General features: G+C 56.0%; 1 protein-coding gene across 1 annotated transcript in view; it reads right to left on the reverse strand.

Annotated features, from left to right (window-relative positions):
* Window positions 1–15,677, reverse strand: part of PLXND1 (plexin D1) — a gene marked incomplete at its 5' end in the record, with an annotated part of 51,367 nt that overhangs the window by 11,596 nt on the left and 24,094 nt on the right. The window contains 12 exons of the mRNA XM_082662879.1: window positions 3,322–3,436; window positions 4,301–4,450; window positions 4,536–4,799; window positions 4,974–5,064; window positions 5,145–5,312; window positions 6,075–6,214; window positions 6,305–6,404; window positions 7,263–7,414; window positions 8,210–8,364; window positions 9,310–9,403; window positions 9,616–9,705; window positions 12,026–12,130. Coding sequence (XP_082519005.1) covers window positions 3,322–3,436; window positions 4,301–4,450; window positions 4,536–4,799; window positions 4,974–5,064; window positions 5,145–5,312; window positions 6,075–6,214; window positions 6,305–6,404; window positions 7,263–7,414; window positions 8,210–8,364; window positions 9,310–9,403; window positions 9,616–9,705; window positions 12,026–12,130 — 1,624 coding nt within the window. The remainder of the gene's footprint in view (window positions 1–3,321; window positions 3,437–4,300; window positions 4,451–4,535; window positions 4,800–4,973; window positions 5,065–5,144; window positions 5,313–6,074; window positions 6,215–6,304; window positions 6,405–7,262; window positions 7,415–8,209; window positions 8,365–9,309; window positions 9,404–9,615; window positions 9,706–12,025; window positions 12,131–15,677) is intronic.

Genomic DNA, 15,677 nt, shown 5'->3' on the forward strand with positions numbered 1-15,677 from the left:
AGGCTCCCTGACTTCAGACTATACTACAAAGCTACAGTAATCAAAACAGTATGGTACTGGCACAAAAACAGAAATACAGATAAATGGAACCGGATAAAAAGCCCAGAGATAAACCCACGCACCTATGATCAATCTATGACAAAGGACGCAAGACTATACAGTGGAGAAAAGACGGTCTCTTCAATAAGTGGTACTGGAAAAACTGGAGAACTATATGTAAAAGAAAAACTAGAACATTCTGTAACACCATACACAAAAATAAACTCAAAATGGATTACAGATCTAATGTTAGGCTGGAAACTATAAAACTCTTAAAGGAAAACATAGGCAGAACACTCTGACATAAATCACAGCATTATCTTTTGTGATCCACCTCCTAGAGTAATGAAAATAAAAACAAACGGGACCTAATTAAACTTAAAAGCTTTTGCACAGCAAAAACAAAAACCCAAAAGACCGTAAACAAAACAGAAACACAACCCACAGAATGGGAGAAAATATTTGCAAATGAAGTGATCGACAAGGGATTAATCTATAAAATATACAAACAGCTCATGTAGCTCAATATCAAAAAACAAACAACCCAATCAAAAAATGGGTGGAAAATCTAAACAGACATTTCTTTAGGGAAGATAAACACATGGCCAAAAGCACATGAAAAGATGCTCAACACTGCTAATTATTAGATAAGTGCAAATCAGAACTACAATGAGGTATCACCTCACACTGATCAGAATGGCCATCATCAAAAAGTCTACAAACAATAAATGCTGGAGAGGGTGTGGAGAAAAGGGAACCCTCTTGCACTGTTGGTGGGAATGTAAATTGATACAGCCACTAAGGAGAACAGTACGGAAGTTCCTTAAAAAACTAAAAACAGAATTACCATATAACCCATCAATCCCACTCCCAGGCATATATCCAGAGAAAACCATGATTCAAAAAGATACATGCACCCCAATGTTCATTGCAGCATTATTTACAATAGCCAAGACATGGGAGCAACCAAAATGTCCATCAACAGAGGAATGGATAAAGAAAATGTGGTACATATATGCCATGGAATATTACTCAGCCATAAAAAATAATGAAATAATGCCACCTGCAACAACATGGATGGACCTAGAGATGATCATACTAAGTGAAGGACATCAGACAGAGAAAGATAAATATCACGATATCACTTATATGTGGAATCTAAAAAAAAATGATACAAATGAACTTATTTACAAAACAAACAGACTCACAGGCTTTGAAAACAAACTTACAGTTACCAAAGGGGGAAGGTGGGAGGAGGGATAAATTAGGAGTTTGGGATTAACATACACACACGACTATATAAAACAGATAACCAACAAGGACCTATTGTATAGCACACAGTACTGCACTCAACACTCTAATAACCTAGATGGGGAAAGAATCTGAAAAAGAATGGATATATGTTTATGTATAACTAAATCACTTTGCTGTACACTGGAAACTAACACAACAATGTAAATCAACTATAATATAAAATAAAAATTAATTTTAAAAAATTACTGGAGTGAAAAAAAATAAAATAGTGGTAAACAGTGGATTTCTCTAGATGAGAGAATTATGGGTGATTTCTGTTCTTCTTCTGCTATTTAGCATTTTCAGTTCTTTCTACAACGACGAGGTATTACTTGTGAATTAAGAAACTTTTAAAAGATTACAAAGCAGTATTATATTATAACCCCTTTCTGGGATGTAACACATCTCTATATATCTCATATAACGAGATGCATAAAATATACATGGGACTTCCCTGGTGGCGCGGTGCTTAAGAATCCACCTACCAATGCAGGTGACACGGGTTCGTGCTCTGGTCGGGAAAGATCCCACATGCCGCGGAGCTACTAAGCCCGTGCGCCATAACTACTGAGCCTGAGCTCTAGAGCCCACAAGCCACAACTACTGACCCTGCATGCCACAACTACTGAAGCCTGCGTGCCTAGAGCCCGTGCTCCGAAACAAGAGAAGCCACCGCAATGAGAAGCCCGTGCACCGCAACGAAGAGTAGGCCCCACTCACCGCAACTAGAGAAAGCCCGTGCGCAGCAGCGAAGACCCAACGCAGCCAAAAAATATGTATAATATTTTTATATATTATATATTCTATCCCAGTTTTCCCTAAATTTTCTACATTGAATATATTACTTTTTTAAAAACAGTTTTATTGAGATATAATGCACATGCCATATAGTCTATCCATGTAAAGCATACAATTGAATGGCTTTTAGTATATTCACAGGGTTGTGTAACCATCACCACTATCTAATTTTAGCACACTTTCCCTGCCCCTTGAAGACCCATAACCACAAGTAGTCAGTCCCCATCCACTCTCCCCCTGCCCCTGGCAACCACTAATTTGCTTTCTGTCTTTATCGATTTGCCTATTCTGGACATTTCATATAAACGGAACCAAACTATGTGATCTTTTATGTCTGGCATCTTTCACTTATCATGACATCTTCAAGGGGCATCCATGCTGTACCATGTGTCAGAACTTCTAAAAAATTACAAAGCAGTACTTATAACGCCTTTCTGAGATATAATATATCTATATATATATATATCATACAATGAGATGTATCAAATATATATATTCCTTTATGGCTTAATACTATCCCATGGTATGGATAAACCATACTTGCTTTATCCATTCATCAGCTGATGGACATCTGGGCTGTTGCCACTTTTGGTGATGAATAATGCTGCTATGAACATTCATGCACAGGTGCTTGTGTGGACATATGTTTTCATTTCTCTCGGGCAGATACACAGGACGGGGACTGCTGGGTCACACGGTAACTTTATTTAACACGTCGAGGAACTGCCAGAGAGTTTGCCATGGCAATGGCACCATTTAAATTCCCACCAGCAGTGTATGAGGGCTTCAATTTCCATGCTACATTGAATACATTACTTTCATAACCATTATTTTAATAGTGGTATAGCCTACCTAAGAGGAAGGTTAATCTTCCTGAACAGCCCTCTTATAAGTACCTTCAGCAGGCCCTACTGACTGGAGAACAGGATCCGAATCCCTCTGCATGGCACTCAGGGCCCATCGCCTGGGCCCAGCATACTTCTCAACAGCTATTGTCCTCCACCCTTTGTGCTGTGGCCGGGGCACACTCCTCACCACCCTCTGAGCGCCTCACCCATTCCTACCTTCACGCCTTTGTTCAGTCTGCCCCGGCCCACTATGCCTTCTCTCCTACCCACTTGTCTTCAGAGGGGCTGAGGCAAAGTGGGGTAGGTCTGCCCCCCAAAACGACACGAGGGTGGGGCTCCTTACCAACTACGGAGAGCAGCAGCAGGACACTACAGATGACGATGGACACGATGATGGCGGTCTCACTGCCCCCCAGCTGCAGTGTGGCGATGGTCTGGTTGAAGTTCCCTACCTGGATCTGCACAGAGGTGGTGGGAGGGGATTGTATCTTCCCTGGACTTACGCCCTGGCTCTTCTCCTTGCTAGCTGTGCGTTCTTGAGCAAGGCACCTAACCTCTCTGAGCCTCAGATGCCACAACTATAAGACAGAGAGAGCCCCACCCATCTCCTGGGGATGCTATGAGGGCTAAATGAGATGATGCTTGTCAAGCCCTTAGTCCCGAGCCTGGCACAGAAGGGAGACTCAATAAATACAGGCAACTGTGATTATTATTACAGCCTGGGAGGAGCAGCAGAAGAGCCAGTGGCCGGGTAGTTCATAGAGCCTGGCCATGTCCTGAAGTATCTGTGGGGCTGCCCAACGACCAGGGGAGCAGGTGAGTTCTTAGGACTCAAAGGGCAGAACTGGGACTGGGGTACAGGTGAAAGGGAGCTTTTGCAGTCGGAGCCATCCTGGGTGGCATGTGCCACCCGGGAGGGAGTGAGCACCCCATCTCAGGAGGCATGCAAGCAGGTACAGTGCAGAAGAGATCCCACGTTCTAGGCCCTCTCTCCACTCCTGCTTCCCTCCCTCCATGACTCGGCATGGCAACTGGCGGCCCAGACTCTGGGTAGAGCAACAAGTGGAACGGGGACAACTCGTCATGGCCTCTGAGAGCCAGCTGGGGCCGATCACCGACCCTGAACAGATCACTAAGTTTCTGGGTCTCAGTTTCCTCATCCGCCAAGTGGGGAGGTAAAGCTCCTCTTTGCCATGGTTGTCTAAGCTTCTGAGCACGACAACGCTCAGCTGAGACGTGCCGGACAGGGGGCAGATGCTCGGGCACTTGGGACAAGACTGGGGGCCAAGCCCACCTCTGTCTCTAGTGCCCCGTCCACTCACTGTGATGGGCAGCTGCCCCTTGGCTGTGCCCAGGGACTCGTTGACCGAGCAGTGGATGACTCTCTCGGAGACGATCTGGATGTCACAGGCCACCTGGCCAATCTTGACCCGGTACTCGTGGCTCTCGAGGCCCAGGCCGTCCTGCTCCTTCTGCGGGAGCAGAAGGGCTGCTCGTAAGGCCTGTGGCTAAGCCCGGCCTGCTCACGCCCCCCACCTGGCACCCACTGGCACTCACGTGGATGACCAGGGTGAGGGGCTCCCCGGGGTGGTGCTTGATCCACTTCTCCCTCTTCGCCGTGGAGAACTGTGGGTCAGGGAGGTAGTCCAGGCGGAACCTGCTGCCCCGCTGGGCCTCCTCGGGGTCCAGGAGCTCCTCGTCCACGGCTGCCTCATCTGTGTAGGCCCGGCCGTTGAGGAAGAAGTCCACAGGGGCTGACGCGTTGCTCAGGGCCCCGGGCGATGGGCAGGTGATGAGGGTGGAGTTAAGAACCTTGCAGAGCTGGTTTTGAGGGGGGCCGGGGCCAAGGTGGGGGATGGGAGGGATAATCAGATGTGGGAAAAGAGGGGGAGAGAGGCAAAGAGACAGGAGAGGCAGAGATGAGGAGATGTGGTGGAGGGACGCCTGGTCAGCCGGGGCCACAACCAGCCCTGCCCGCCGGGGCCCCGCCCTCACCGTGGGCTCCCGGCCGATGTGGTGCACGGCCATGGACACCTTCTGCACCATGTGGAAACGCTCGCCGGCCACCGTGATGGTCCTGCCGCCACTGTGGGGGGACAGCAAGCCCCGTGAGCCCAGGTGCAGCCCCAGGGAGTGCCTTGGCCTGGGGTCACGTCCTGGTCTCACCTGACGTGGCTGCGGCGGGGACTGATGGCCGTGATGACCGGGTTCTGCTTGTACCAGAAGGTGAGGTTGCCGCGCACGCAGCCCCGGTGCTCGAAGCGCACGCACACGGGCACGGGGGCTGGCAGGGCGCCCCCAGGCACCGTGCAGGTGATGCTGGTGTCTGTGCGCCTGCGGAGGACGCGGGCCTCTTCAGCAGGAACCCGCCTCCGTCACTCCCCAGCGACCAACACCCCGTCACCTGGGGCACGTGGCCTGGGGTCCAGGCCTGCTCACCTGGCCCCCACCTCATACAGAAATCTTGTTTCCACATTCCCACTGCCGCACCTTTGCCTGCGCTGTCTGCCCCACCTTGGATGCCCTGCCTTCTCTTCTCTGACCTGCCCCATCCCACCTCCTCCAAGAAGCTTCCCAGAAACCCTCCCCTGGCTCTCGCCCCGGTGAGGGCCCTGCGCCCACAGCCCTGAGAGCTCTGACTTCTCCCAATCCTGACCCTCCTGGATGTTCCTAGCTCCTGTGAGAGTGTCTGCTGTACCCTGAGGGCTGAGACTTTTGGGCTCATCTTGGTACCCACAGCAATGCCTATCAATGGCACCTGGTACACATTAAGTGCATAATAAAGACAAGTATTTCACCAAGAGCTTCTGGACCACAACCCTGCCACTAGCCACACCCCTGGGCCAGCGGCAGCTCTCAGAGTGTGTACAATCATCACCATTTTCACTGCAGGTTAAGGTCACTTATGAAGTACCTACTGTATGCTGGGCACAGCACTTCCCACAAGTCACTGGTACTGTTCTTACCGGCTGAGAAAATTGAGGCTCAGAAAGAGGAAGGGGCTTGGCCAAGGGGACACAGCCAGTGAAGTCCCTGGTGATGGCTGGTGCGAGGACATTACCCCCAGCCCCCCAGCCCCCCGGCCTACGGGCTTACACCAGCTCCATGCAGGGCTCCGTGTCATTCACCAGGACCTGGAGCTCGGAGCCCACATGGAGGTCGCTGCCGTGGATGGTGATCCTGGTGCCCCCTGCCTTGGGGCCCACGGCAGGCTCCAGGGAGTGAACCAGGGGCAGCTGTGGGGAGGAAGGCAGGCGGTCAGGCCTCAGGCCAGCCCGGGGCGAGCCTGGCAGGGTGGGCAGGGGATAGGCTGCAGCCTCCCTTACCACGTAGGAGAAGCGCTCCCGTGACCTGCCCTCCTTGGAGGCGTTCACCGTCACCACGTCTGAGAACGCCCCCGGGGCTGGCCCCGTGGCACACACGATCCTGGGGAAGGCAACTCTGGTCAAGGAGCAGCCAGCGGATCCTGGGGGCCCAGGCAGGTGCCATCTGGTTTCTCCCTCAAGCAATGGCCCCTGCTCCACCCCCAGGGTGTGTGAGCGCCCCATCCTTGCACTCAGCCACCCACCCTCCCACTCACACCTGGCGCTGTTATTTGGCCAGGACACCCAATGGCATTACCCATGTCAAGATACTGAGACAATTCCCCATCCGCTGGAAAACAGCCACTGAGTCCCCCAGGAGTCACCCTGGTGCCAAGCTCTTCCCCGGGACCACCCCCGACCTGAGTTTACGACAGTTCTGCAGCTATAAGACGAGGGGATTGGATAAGATGGTCTTTGGGGATATTTGAAAGTTCTCCAACCATGAGAACATTTGCTGGGCTGGTAGACTGATGGCCTTATCTGCAAGCATGACTTACAGCCTTCGGAAAGGAAACCCAGCTCATTCCCTGCCCTCCGGGCCAGGCTCCACCGCTGCAGGCCCAGACCTCTGCGCCACCAGTGGCTCCCACATTTTCCTAACAGCAATGTTTTTCATCGGAGCAAGGCTTCCGTGGAGGTAGGGCTGGTCTAGGGGAACACGGGAGGGCTTCCCAGGGGAGCAGGCGCCTGAGTGGTGTCGCCAGCAGGAAAGGGCAGGACGCACGGTGGAAATGGCCGGGAGACCCAGGCGTGAGTGACTTCTGGGGAGCAGAAGGGTGCCAAGGAGAGTGGGATGGCGGAGGGGGGAGGGGGGAGAAGAAAAGGGAGATGGGAGGGCAGAGATGCAGTTGGCACTTCCGGGGCGCGGGTGGGGCCTGCAGGTCACTCAGAATGGCCCAAGGGACTGCCCTCTACTCACTCCTCTGACACCGTGTATCTGCCGGCCAGCGGCTCACAGGCCACGCTGCCAATCCACACTCCACGGACCACGTCGCTGAGCCGCCGGCCCAGGTTCCTGCCGCGGATGGTCAGCAGGGTCCCGCCATCCAAGGGGCCACTCAGGGGCTCAATCTGCCAGGTGACCGGAGAAAGGGGTGAATGGGGTTCAGAGGCTGGGATGGCGGCAGGCTCCCGGGGAGGCAGGGCCAGGCAGACCCATCACTCAGGGGAGGCTCTGAGAGCGCTGGCACTGCCAGCCACTTGGCAGGTCACTGGGGCTGCCCGTTGTGATACTGAGCCCGCTTGGGTCTGGGGACACCAGTGCATAGGGACAGAGTCACTGCTATTTGAGGGGTGTCTCCTGGGGACACCGAGGTCCACTCCCAGTGGCCATGTCTGACCACATGACCCTACATCCCAACCAGAGCTGACTGGGCCTGGAATGGGCACCTGACCCAGGGTAAGCTAAACCGACTCCTTCCCGGAGATTTTTTTCTTAATTAAAACTGAGGCTTCGGAGTTACTGGCAGCCCCCATTTTCACCTTATCAGCAAGGTTTCCCTGACCTCGCTATAAACTTTAGAGACCATCAGCCCCAGCAGACTCCCAATGCCCCCGCCCTGCCCTGCCGTAGCACTTACCACCTTCTCTATGTAAATTATTTCCTTTCTTATTGCTGTCCCCTAACCCCAACTAAAACATTAGCTCTGAGAAGGCAGGTACTCGTTTCCCTGCTGTGTCTCTAGCACCGGGCAGGGCCTGGCACCCAGCAGGTGCTCAGCGGGTAATACAGTGCGCAAGGGCCTGGGTGTGTGCAAGCACGTGTGCTGCGGGTCCCTGAGCCCACGTGGGGCGCTGTACGTGTGCACATTCAGGCATGTGGGTGCAACGGGCTTCCGAGGGGGGAGGTGGGGGCGGGGTGCTTACCGCTCGGATCTCGGGGGCGGGACAGGTGTCAGGCAGGGGCTGCAGGGTCCCCCGCAGGCGGCAGCCGTCACTCCACACACACAGGTGGCCCAGGTCCTCCCGGCCCAGGCACTGGGAACAGTCAGGGCTGCCCATGGCGCAGTTATAGACCTCCACTGCGGGAGACACGGAGGCAGCACAGGTCAGCAGGGTCCTGGTTCTTAGGATCAGGACCCCATGAAATTCTTAGTCTTCTCCAAACCCCCCGGGGGCTGTGCTAAGCACAGTGCAGCCACAGCCCCATTAACACTCATCCTCACTGTGAATCTATCCAGTGGGAGCTGTTTATTAGCTCCATTTGACAGGTAAGAGATGAGGCTCAGAGAGGTAGAGTGACTTGCCCAAGGTCACACAGCCTGTGAGTAGCAGAGCTGGATTCATACCCAGGCCCGAGTGGGTCTCCTGAGCCCCCACGGAGCTCCAGGATGCTAAGGAACCACTGAGCAATGCGGGTTCTGTGAGCCTCAGACCAGACCCTCAGACTGGCACAAGGAGGAGTGCAGGGCCAGTTCTCCAGGGCCTCAGGATGTGCAGGCTGGTTCTGGGGCTTCTGTCTGGGACCTTCATAGTATGGATGTGGGGGGTGCCCATGTCCACCGAGATGTCTGAGACTCCCCATGAACAGACAGGCACTTAGAGAGTTGATTCAGTTCATATAATAAGAGCAAGGACACCAACCACCCTATGGGGGCACAGAGTATGTCCCAGACACCCTTGCAAGGCTTTGTGTGCACCATCTCAGCAAATCCTCACCACACCCTCTGTGAAAGGGCCTCTGCCCTTGCTTCATATGAGGACAAAGAGGCTCAGAAAGGGAAAGGTAAGGAAGTACCTGGGGCTGCACAGCCACTGGCCTGGAGATGCCCCGAGGGTGTGGTGCCTGCCCAGAGGAGCTGCTCCATAATCAAGTGCTGAGTAACTGACCAGGCACAGAAAAGCAGGGCTGGGATCTGAGGCAGCGTGTGGGTTAGGGAACACCGGAGCGGGAATGAGTCCCCCAAGGCTGCGTCCCACCCACCGCTCGAGGCCGAGTCCCCTGAGGCCGTGTAAGGCGCTCCCACCTGTCATGTGGTCAGGGCTGTCCAGGAATCGGGCAGGCCGCCCCTTTAGTTGGAGGCTGAGTGGAAACACCTGGCTCTTCTGGGTTGTGTGCAGCTGCAGAAAGACAGGAAAAACCATGAGCCGTGTGAGTGGTGTCTGGGTCTTTGTTGGGGGAGGGGTGTCAGGGAGACAGATGAGGGCAGGGCTACTGGGGGCAGGGGGTCCAAAAAGAGGAGGTAGAAAGGAAGGAGTGTAGGATCTGGACTTGCGCAGGCCTCCCCTTCCCCTCTGCCCCCGCCCCCCGCCATTAAAGCTACACCACTCACCACCACTTGGTTGCAGCGTACAGCTGATTCATTCACCCACACAGCCTCAAAGATCTCTTCTCGACCAAAGCTACATTCAAGCGCTGCACCCTGTGGGAGAGGGGGGTTGCGGAGACTCAGGTCAGCACCCACTGCCCTGTACCTCCATCAGGACATCTGACACTGCTGTCCTGAAGAGTGGGCGTGGTCCTACTATCAGGCCTTTGCCTGGGCTGCACTTCCTCCAGGATGTCCTTCCAGGCCTCCATGTCCAATGTTTGATGGAGGCAGGGGGTACATAAACACCTGGAACCTTGGCCTTGTGCTCTCTCCATGCCACTAAAAGTCTCACCAACATCTCCCAATGGCCTAAACCCGGGGCCTTTCACTCCGTGGGTAAAGCCCTGACTCTTCAGCATGACCGACATACAAGGTTCATCCCAGTGAGACTCCACCTGTCCTTTAATGTCAACACCTCCCCCCCCCCGCCTCTGCCCCACAAGGCCTGGGACCAGCCACAGGACGCATGTCGACAGAGCACACAGGCTGTCCTGCCCTCAGCCTTTGCCCAAGCCCATTCTTCCACCCAGCAAAACTCAACACAACCTTCAAAATGCAGCTCAAATGTCCCATGTTCCAAAGCCTTCCCAGACTCCCCCCTCAAATCACAGGGGCACCCCTCACTTGATCATCCATCCATTCAGCAATGAACACTTGGGTGTGCGCCAGGGGCTCCATTAAGCTCCTAAAGCCTGTCCCCGACCCTGTAGGCCAAGCACCACCCTTATCCCCTGTGCAGGCTGTCTACACCTGTCCCCCCACCCATTGGGGAGGGTTGAGGCTGGGTTTCAGCCCCCCTGGCACCTCCAAGGGCAGCAGATGGCAGCTGAAATAGCTCAGCTTCTACCTTACACAGGCCCCCCCAGGTTCGAATCCCACCTCTGCTACCTCCTAGATGTGTGACCCTGTGCAAGTGGCTCCTCCTCTCTGGGTCTCGGGTTTCTAAACTCTGCAACAGAAAGAGGCTGCTCTACTCTGCAGGATTCTAGGAAAACTGGAGATCATGTTATCTTTAGTGGGTTGCACACTGTGGGTGCCTAATATATGCTGGCGGTTATCAGTATGCAAGAGGTGCTCAATAAGTGCTTGCTGAAAGACTAAACAGGGCCAATTCCCCAATCCCGTCTTGCCCTCAGCCCAGCACAGGCCTCCGGGAGCAGCATCAGTAAATATTTGCTGAATGAACAAATCTGGGTTTTGAGTGTGTCAGGCCAGCCGCGTGGCAGGACTTCCTGTTTATGTCCCTGTCGCTGGCAGATGTGACACCCTGAGGAGATAGCAGGTCGGCAACTCCCCTGCCCTGTCCCCTCCCCGCTTCATTCTGAAACTAACACAGGAAAGTGGCTGTTGACAGGGCTGAGAGCTCACGTGTCCCTGCCACGCTGAGCTGGGAGGTGGGTCTGTCGTCCGAGTCCCTGGGCTCAGGGCCGCAGGGGAGCGGCACAGCCCTCCACATGGGTCCAGGCCCCTTGCTGCCCCTGGAGGCTCTTCCCAACCATTGCAGGGAAGAGCTTGAGGGCCCAGGGCAGGGCCGCCCTGCCCCTCACGGAGCTGCAGCCCCTGCCACGAGGCTGCCTGACGCATCCCAGATGCCTGGCGTGTGGCCCCCACGTGTGACAGGCATCACGGGCCTCGGCTCCCCCATAGAAGCGACAGATGGCAAGTCCGCAGAAGCTGGGGAGGGGGTGGCTGGCATGCTTCCAGGACTCATCAACACTTCCCACCCAGGACGCTCCTCCAGGAGGGACCCAGAAAGGGGCTGTGTCCCTTCCCCCAGCCCAGATGGGCAGGAGGAGGGGAAGACTGGCTGTAGGGAAGAGCACTGAACAAGGAGTCCAGGGCTGGCATGCAAGTGCAGCCCTACGTTGTGTGACCTGGAGGCACCTGCATCCCCTTCCTAGGCCTCATTTTCCCCACCTGGACAATGGGGAGTCGGGCGGCAAAGGGGTTCTCTGGCCATTCTCCAGGGAAGACATGTCAGCCACGAACTGGGGAGGTGTCCAGGGTCACAACTCAGCCTGGGGTCTAGGGCAGGGCGGGGACGGTATGGACAGCGTCACCCATGGGCTGCGGCACTGGGCGGGCACTGGGCCTGGATCAGGGGAGCTTTAGAGGGTAGAAGGGTCTGGGGGTCATGGCCAGGCTTTCCTGCGGGCACTGGGGGCGTCCTGCTGTCCCCGTGGCCTGGCCCTCCCCGCCCACTTTCCTGTTTCCCCAGCTCCGTGCAACCAGAGCGGGGCTTTCTCAAACATAGCCTGGAAACTCAGAGGAAGGAAACCAAAGCATGGGTGGTGGGCCCAGAGCAGAGTCCCCCCACCGGGGACGGCACTCTCCCAGCCCTCCGCCCCACCCCCACCCAGCCTTCACTTACCTGGAAGAAGGCGGCGTTGGCCAGATGCACCGGGATGCTCTGGGAGCTGCCCGTGGGCATGGGAGCCAGGGCTGAGGGCAGGATCTGCGGGCAGTCCTGAGGGCTCTGCAGTCAAAACCCAAGGAGGTGGGGCTGGCAATGGGGCATTTCGGAAAAGACGGGGTTCACGGCCACCCCAGCCAACCTGCGCAGCCCCGTCTCCCCGGGGAGACACCAGGCAGCCTGGGGAAGTGAGGAAACACTACTAACAAAACGTAGCAGCCGCACGCACCGAGGGCCGCGTGCCCACTGCCTCCCACATACCATCTCACTTGACCCTCACGGCAAGGCCTACGAGCAGGAGAAGGCATTGGCCCCATTTCGCCGACGAGGAAACTGAGGCACAGAGAGATGCAGTACCCTGCCCAGTGGAACTGGGTCCCCATGGCCGCTCCACCGCGTGCCTCTCAGAGGAAACCTCCCCGTCTCTGGGCCTCACCTTTCCCAGCTGTAAAATGAGGGGCTCTACCACTTTCTGAGACTCCACCTAGCTCTGGAGTTCTGGTTTCCAGATTAACTCATGATAAATGATTCAGAAAAGAGAAAGCCCAGACTTCTGAACAGCCCACGGGAAACAGGCTGTGAGCGCCCTGGTGCCGCCAGGCTCCAGACCCTTCCCCATTGCCCGGGCGAGTCAGGCCTCTGGGTGGAGGTGCCAGCGCCCGGCAAGTCCTGCGGAGGGCCTGGACATCCGCATTCCGCGGAGCCACGGAGGTGACTTCATAAAAGGAAGGAAGTTAGGGAGGGGGGAGGGAGGTATGAACCTGAGGTTCAGAGAGGAGGGGCGCTACCTGAGGGCAGAGGGCAGAGTTGCTCTTTGAATTCCCATCTGTCTGACTCTCGGGCCAGAGACTGAGTCCTGAAACTGAGGGCCAGGGATCAGGGGTCTTTACTCCTTATTGTTAATTAGACAGGGAGCTCCTTCAGGGGACCCTCAGGGGCCCAGCATAAAAACCAGAGCTCGAGGGATGCCAATGCCGTATTTACTATCATTGACCGTGGTCATAGTGACAGAAGTAGCGGCCAGCTGACACAGCCCTCCCTGTGCACCGGGATACTTCTGAGCACTTTGCACAGTATTAATTCAACAAATCCTTCTCCCAACAGCCCTACGAGGTAGGTACCACCATTACACCCATTTTACAGACTAGGATATTGAGGCACAGAAAAACCAAGTGGTCTGCCCAAGCACAGCGGGCTCTAGTTGTCCAGGATGGTTGCTGACCTCCAGGCCAGAAACCTCGCCCAGGCCAGTGAGTTTCCCTGGGAGCCGACCACAGGGGCCTTGGCCAAAGAGGCAACATGGCTGGGCCCAGGTGGGGCCTCAGCGGACCACACGGTGGGGCTGGGAGGTAGCAGCTGGTGTCCACTCGCTGTGTGACCCACAAGTCTGTCCCTCTCTGAGCTGCTGTCCTGTGCCATCCATGTGTAACCCCCCCGGAGTTTCCGGGAATGGAAGCCACATGTTTCTAATCGGGTCTCACAGCCGCTGCCAGCCTGCTTCACAGCTGGCTGGGGGCCCTGCAGCTCTGTCCTCCCAGCTGCACCCCACCTGAGGGTAGGTGGCCAACAGCGGGGGCTGGAGGGGTGAGGGCTGGGGAAGGGGGAGCTTCCGCAAGAGGAAGTGACATGGGATCATCCCTGAGGGCCCCTACCCCCCTTGACCCTTATGAGCCACGGCCACCTGGATGCTTGTACCCATTGTACAGAGCGGGAGCAAGGCTGAGTGCGGGCGCATCTTTGCCCTCTTTCAGCACCTCCCCCAGGGTTGGCTAATCCTCCTTGGGGACAGCTGGTACATCTGCTGCCAGCCTCCAGCCCCCGACCATGGCCTCCAAGTCTGCCTTGGCCATAGGGGAATCTCCCCAACCCCCAGGCCTGTGGTTCGGGAGGGCTGACCCTACTCCCTAGCCCCAGGGATGGGCGGGTACCCAGGCCCGTCCTGGACTCAGCAATTGGTATGGGGAGTGAACGTGACCCAGTTCCCCTGGAACTTCCGCAGAATCAATGAGAAACTCTCCTGGGGCTGCTGGGGGATCAGAAGCCTGCCCGGGGCTGCTGAGGCCATCTTGCTGCCAAGAGGGGAGGGCCTGCCTCAGAGTGGAGGCCACTCAGAGGGGTGGGGAGGCCCTGCTGACAGTGTTGGAGCCCCCGGACCCAGCTGTGCCTAAAGGGGACGCCGCCCCTCGGACTCTGTACTCACACAAGCCACACGATTCTGTTGGGGCTGACGCCAGTTTGAGCTAGGGCTTCCCTGCTCGCAAAGGACTGGGGCCTCCTGGTCCCACCCCAAGCAGAGTCGTCAATGCCTCTGAAAGATGCTAAGCAGCTTCTCCCCTTTGCCAGAGTGTAGCTGCAGGCTCAGGAAACCATGGCCGACTGACCGAACGAACTCTGCGCAGAGCCAAGAAGGCGGGAGACCAGGAGTTGGGGGAACAGATGCCAGGGCGGCAATGCCAGGAGCTGCAGAAAGCCCAAATGTGAGCCCAGTGTGTGCCAGTTCACAGGGGGCCTCACCTGTCTCCACACTGGAGTCCACAGACTCCCCCAAGGTCTTTCTAACGTTCAAGAGTTGAGAGCTCGGGTCCCAATCCAGCGGAGCACTGGGTGGCCCTGGGACCCTGAACCCACCTGACCTGTTCCTTCCCTGCCCTTCTGCACCGCTCCCAGCCCCTGTAAACTTCCCCCACATTCCCACCAAACTACCCTCTCCACCGGCTCCTAACCACCTTCATGGACGCGTCTACCCAGGCTCCCCACCAAGAGACCCTGCCCTTCCATCTGCCCAAACCCTCCTTGCTTCTAAGGCCAAAAGTCACACCGCCTTGGGGTGGCCACGCCCTCCCTGGACAACTGAAAGTGGAGGATGCAGCCCCTTCCTTATTCTCCCCCCCTCTGCGGAAAAGCTGGAGCCCTCCTCCTGGCATCCTGCACTCCCCGGTTTCCTTCCTCTGGGGCCCACGAGGGAACAGGAAGTGAGAGAAGACTCAGCCCCTAGCACCTGCCTTCCCAGAGACACCTCTCTGGCTTGGCCCAAGCCCTACCGCCTGCTCCCAGCTCCTGAGGGGTCCAGGGGGATATGCAGACCCCGCTGCCTGCCGCCCAATCAGAGGCATGGCGCCTCCACGGCTAACTGGCACTTAACTAAACGCCAAATTAAGCATCGGTTCAGAAGCTCCTGCAGGCCCAGCGTGGGAGCTGCCTCTTTTCCCACTGGATTGCCATAATCCTCTAAGACAGGCCCTCTCTGCACCCCCCTCAACCCTGACCTGCAGAGCCGCAGACCTGGGAGAGAGTGGTTCACGGGGGCACTGCCACAGATACACCTCCAGGCTGGTGAGCGCCTATGCATCTGTTAGGACCCGGCAGAAGGTTCCCCTCCCAGAGAAGTCCTCCCTGTCCCACCCAGCAGAGTGGCCACCTACTGTGTGTCAAGTATGAAGTTGGTACCTTACAGACAGGTGTAATTCCAGATGCCCGCCCCAGCTTTTGAAATAGGCTCCATTTTACAGATGGGGAAATAGGCACAGAGAGGTCTGGCAGCTTGCCTGGGATCACACAGCTACAACTCACACCTTAGGCTCTGGGTTCACAACGGGGAGGGCAGAACCGT

This window comes from Grampus griseus, assembly GCF_964374135.1.
Source record: "Grampus griseus genome assembly, chromosome: 10".
Lineage (NCBI taxonomy): Eukaryota > Metazoa > Chordata > Mammalia > Artiodactyla > Delphinidae > Grampus > Grampus griseus.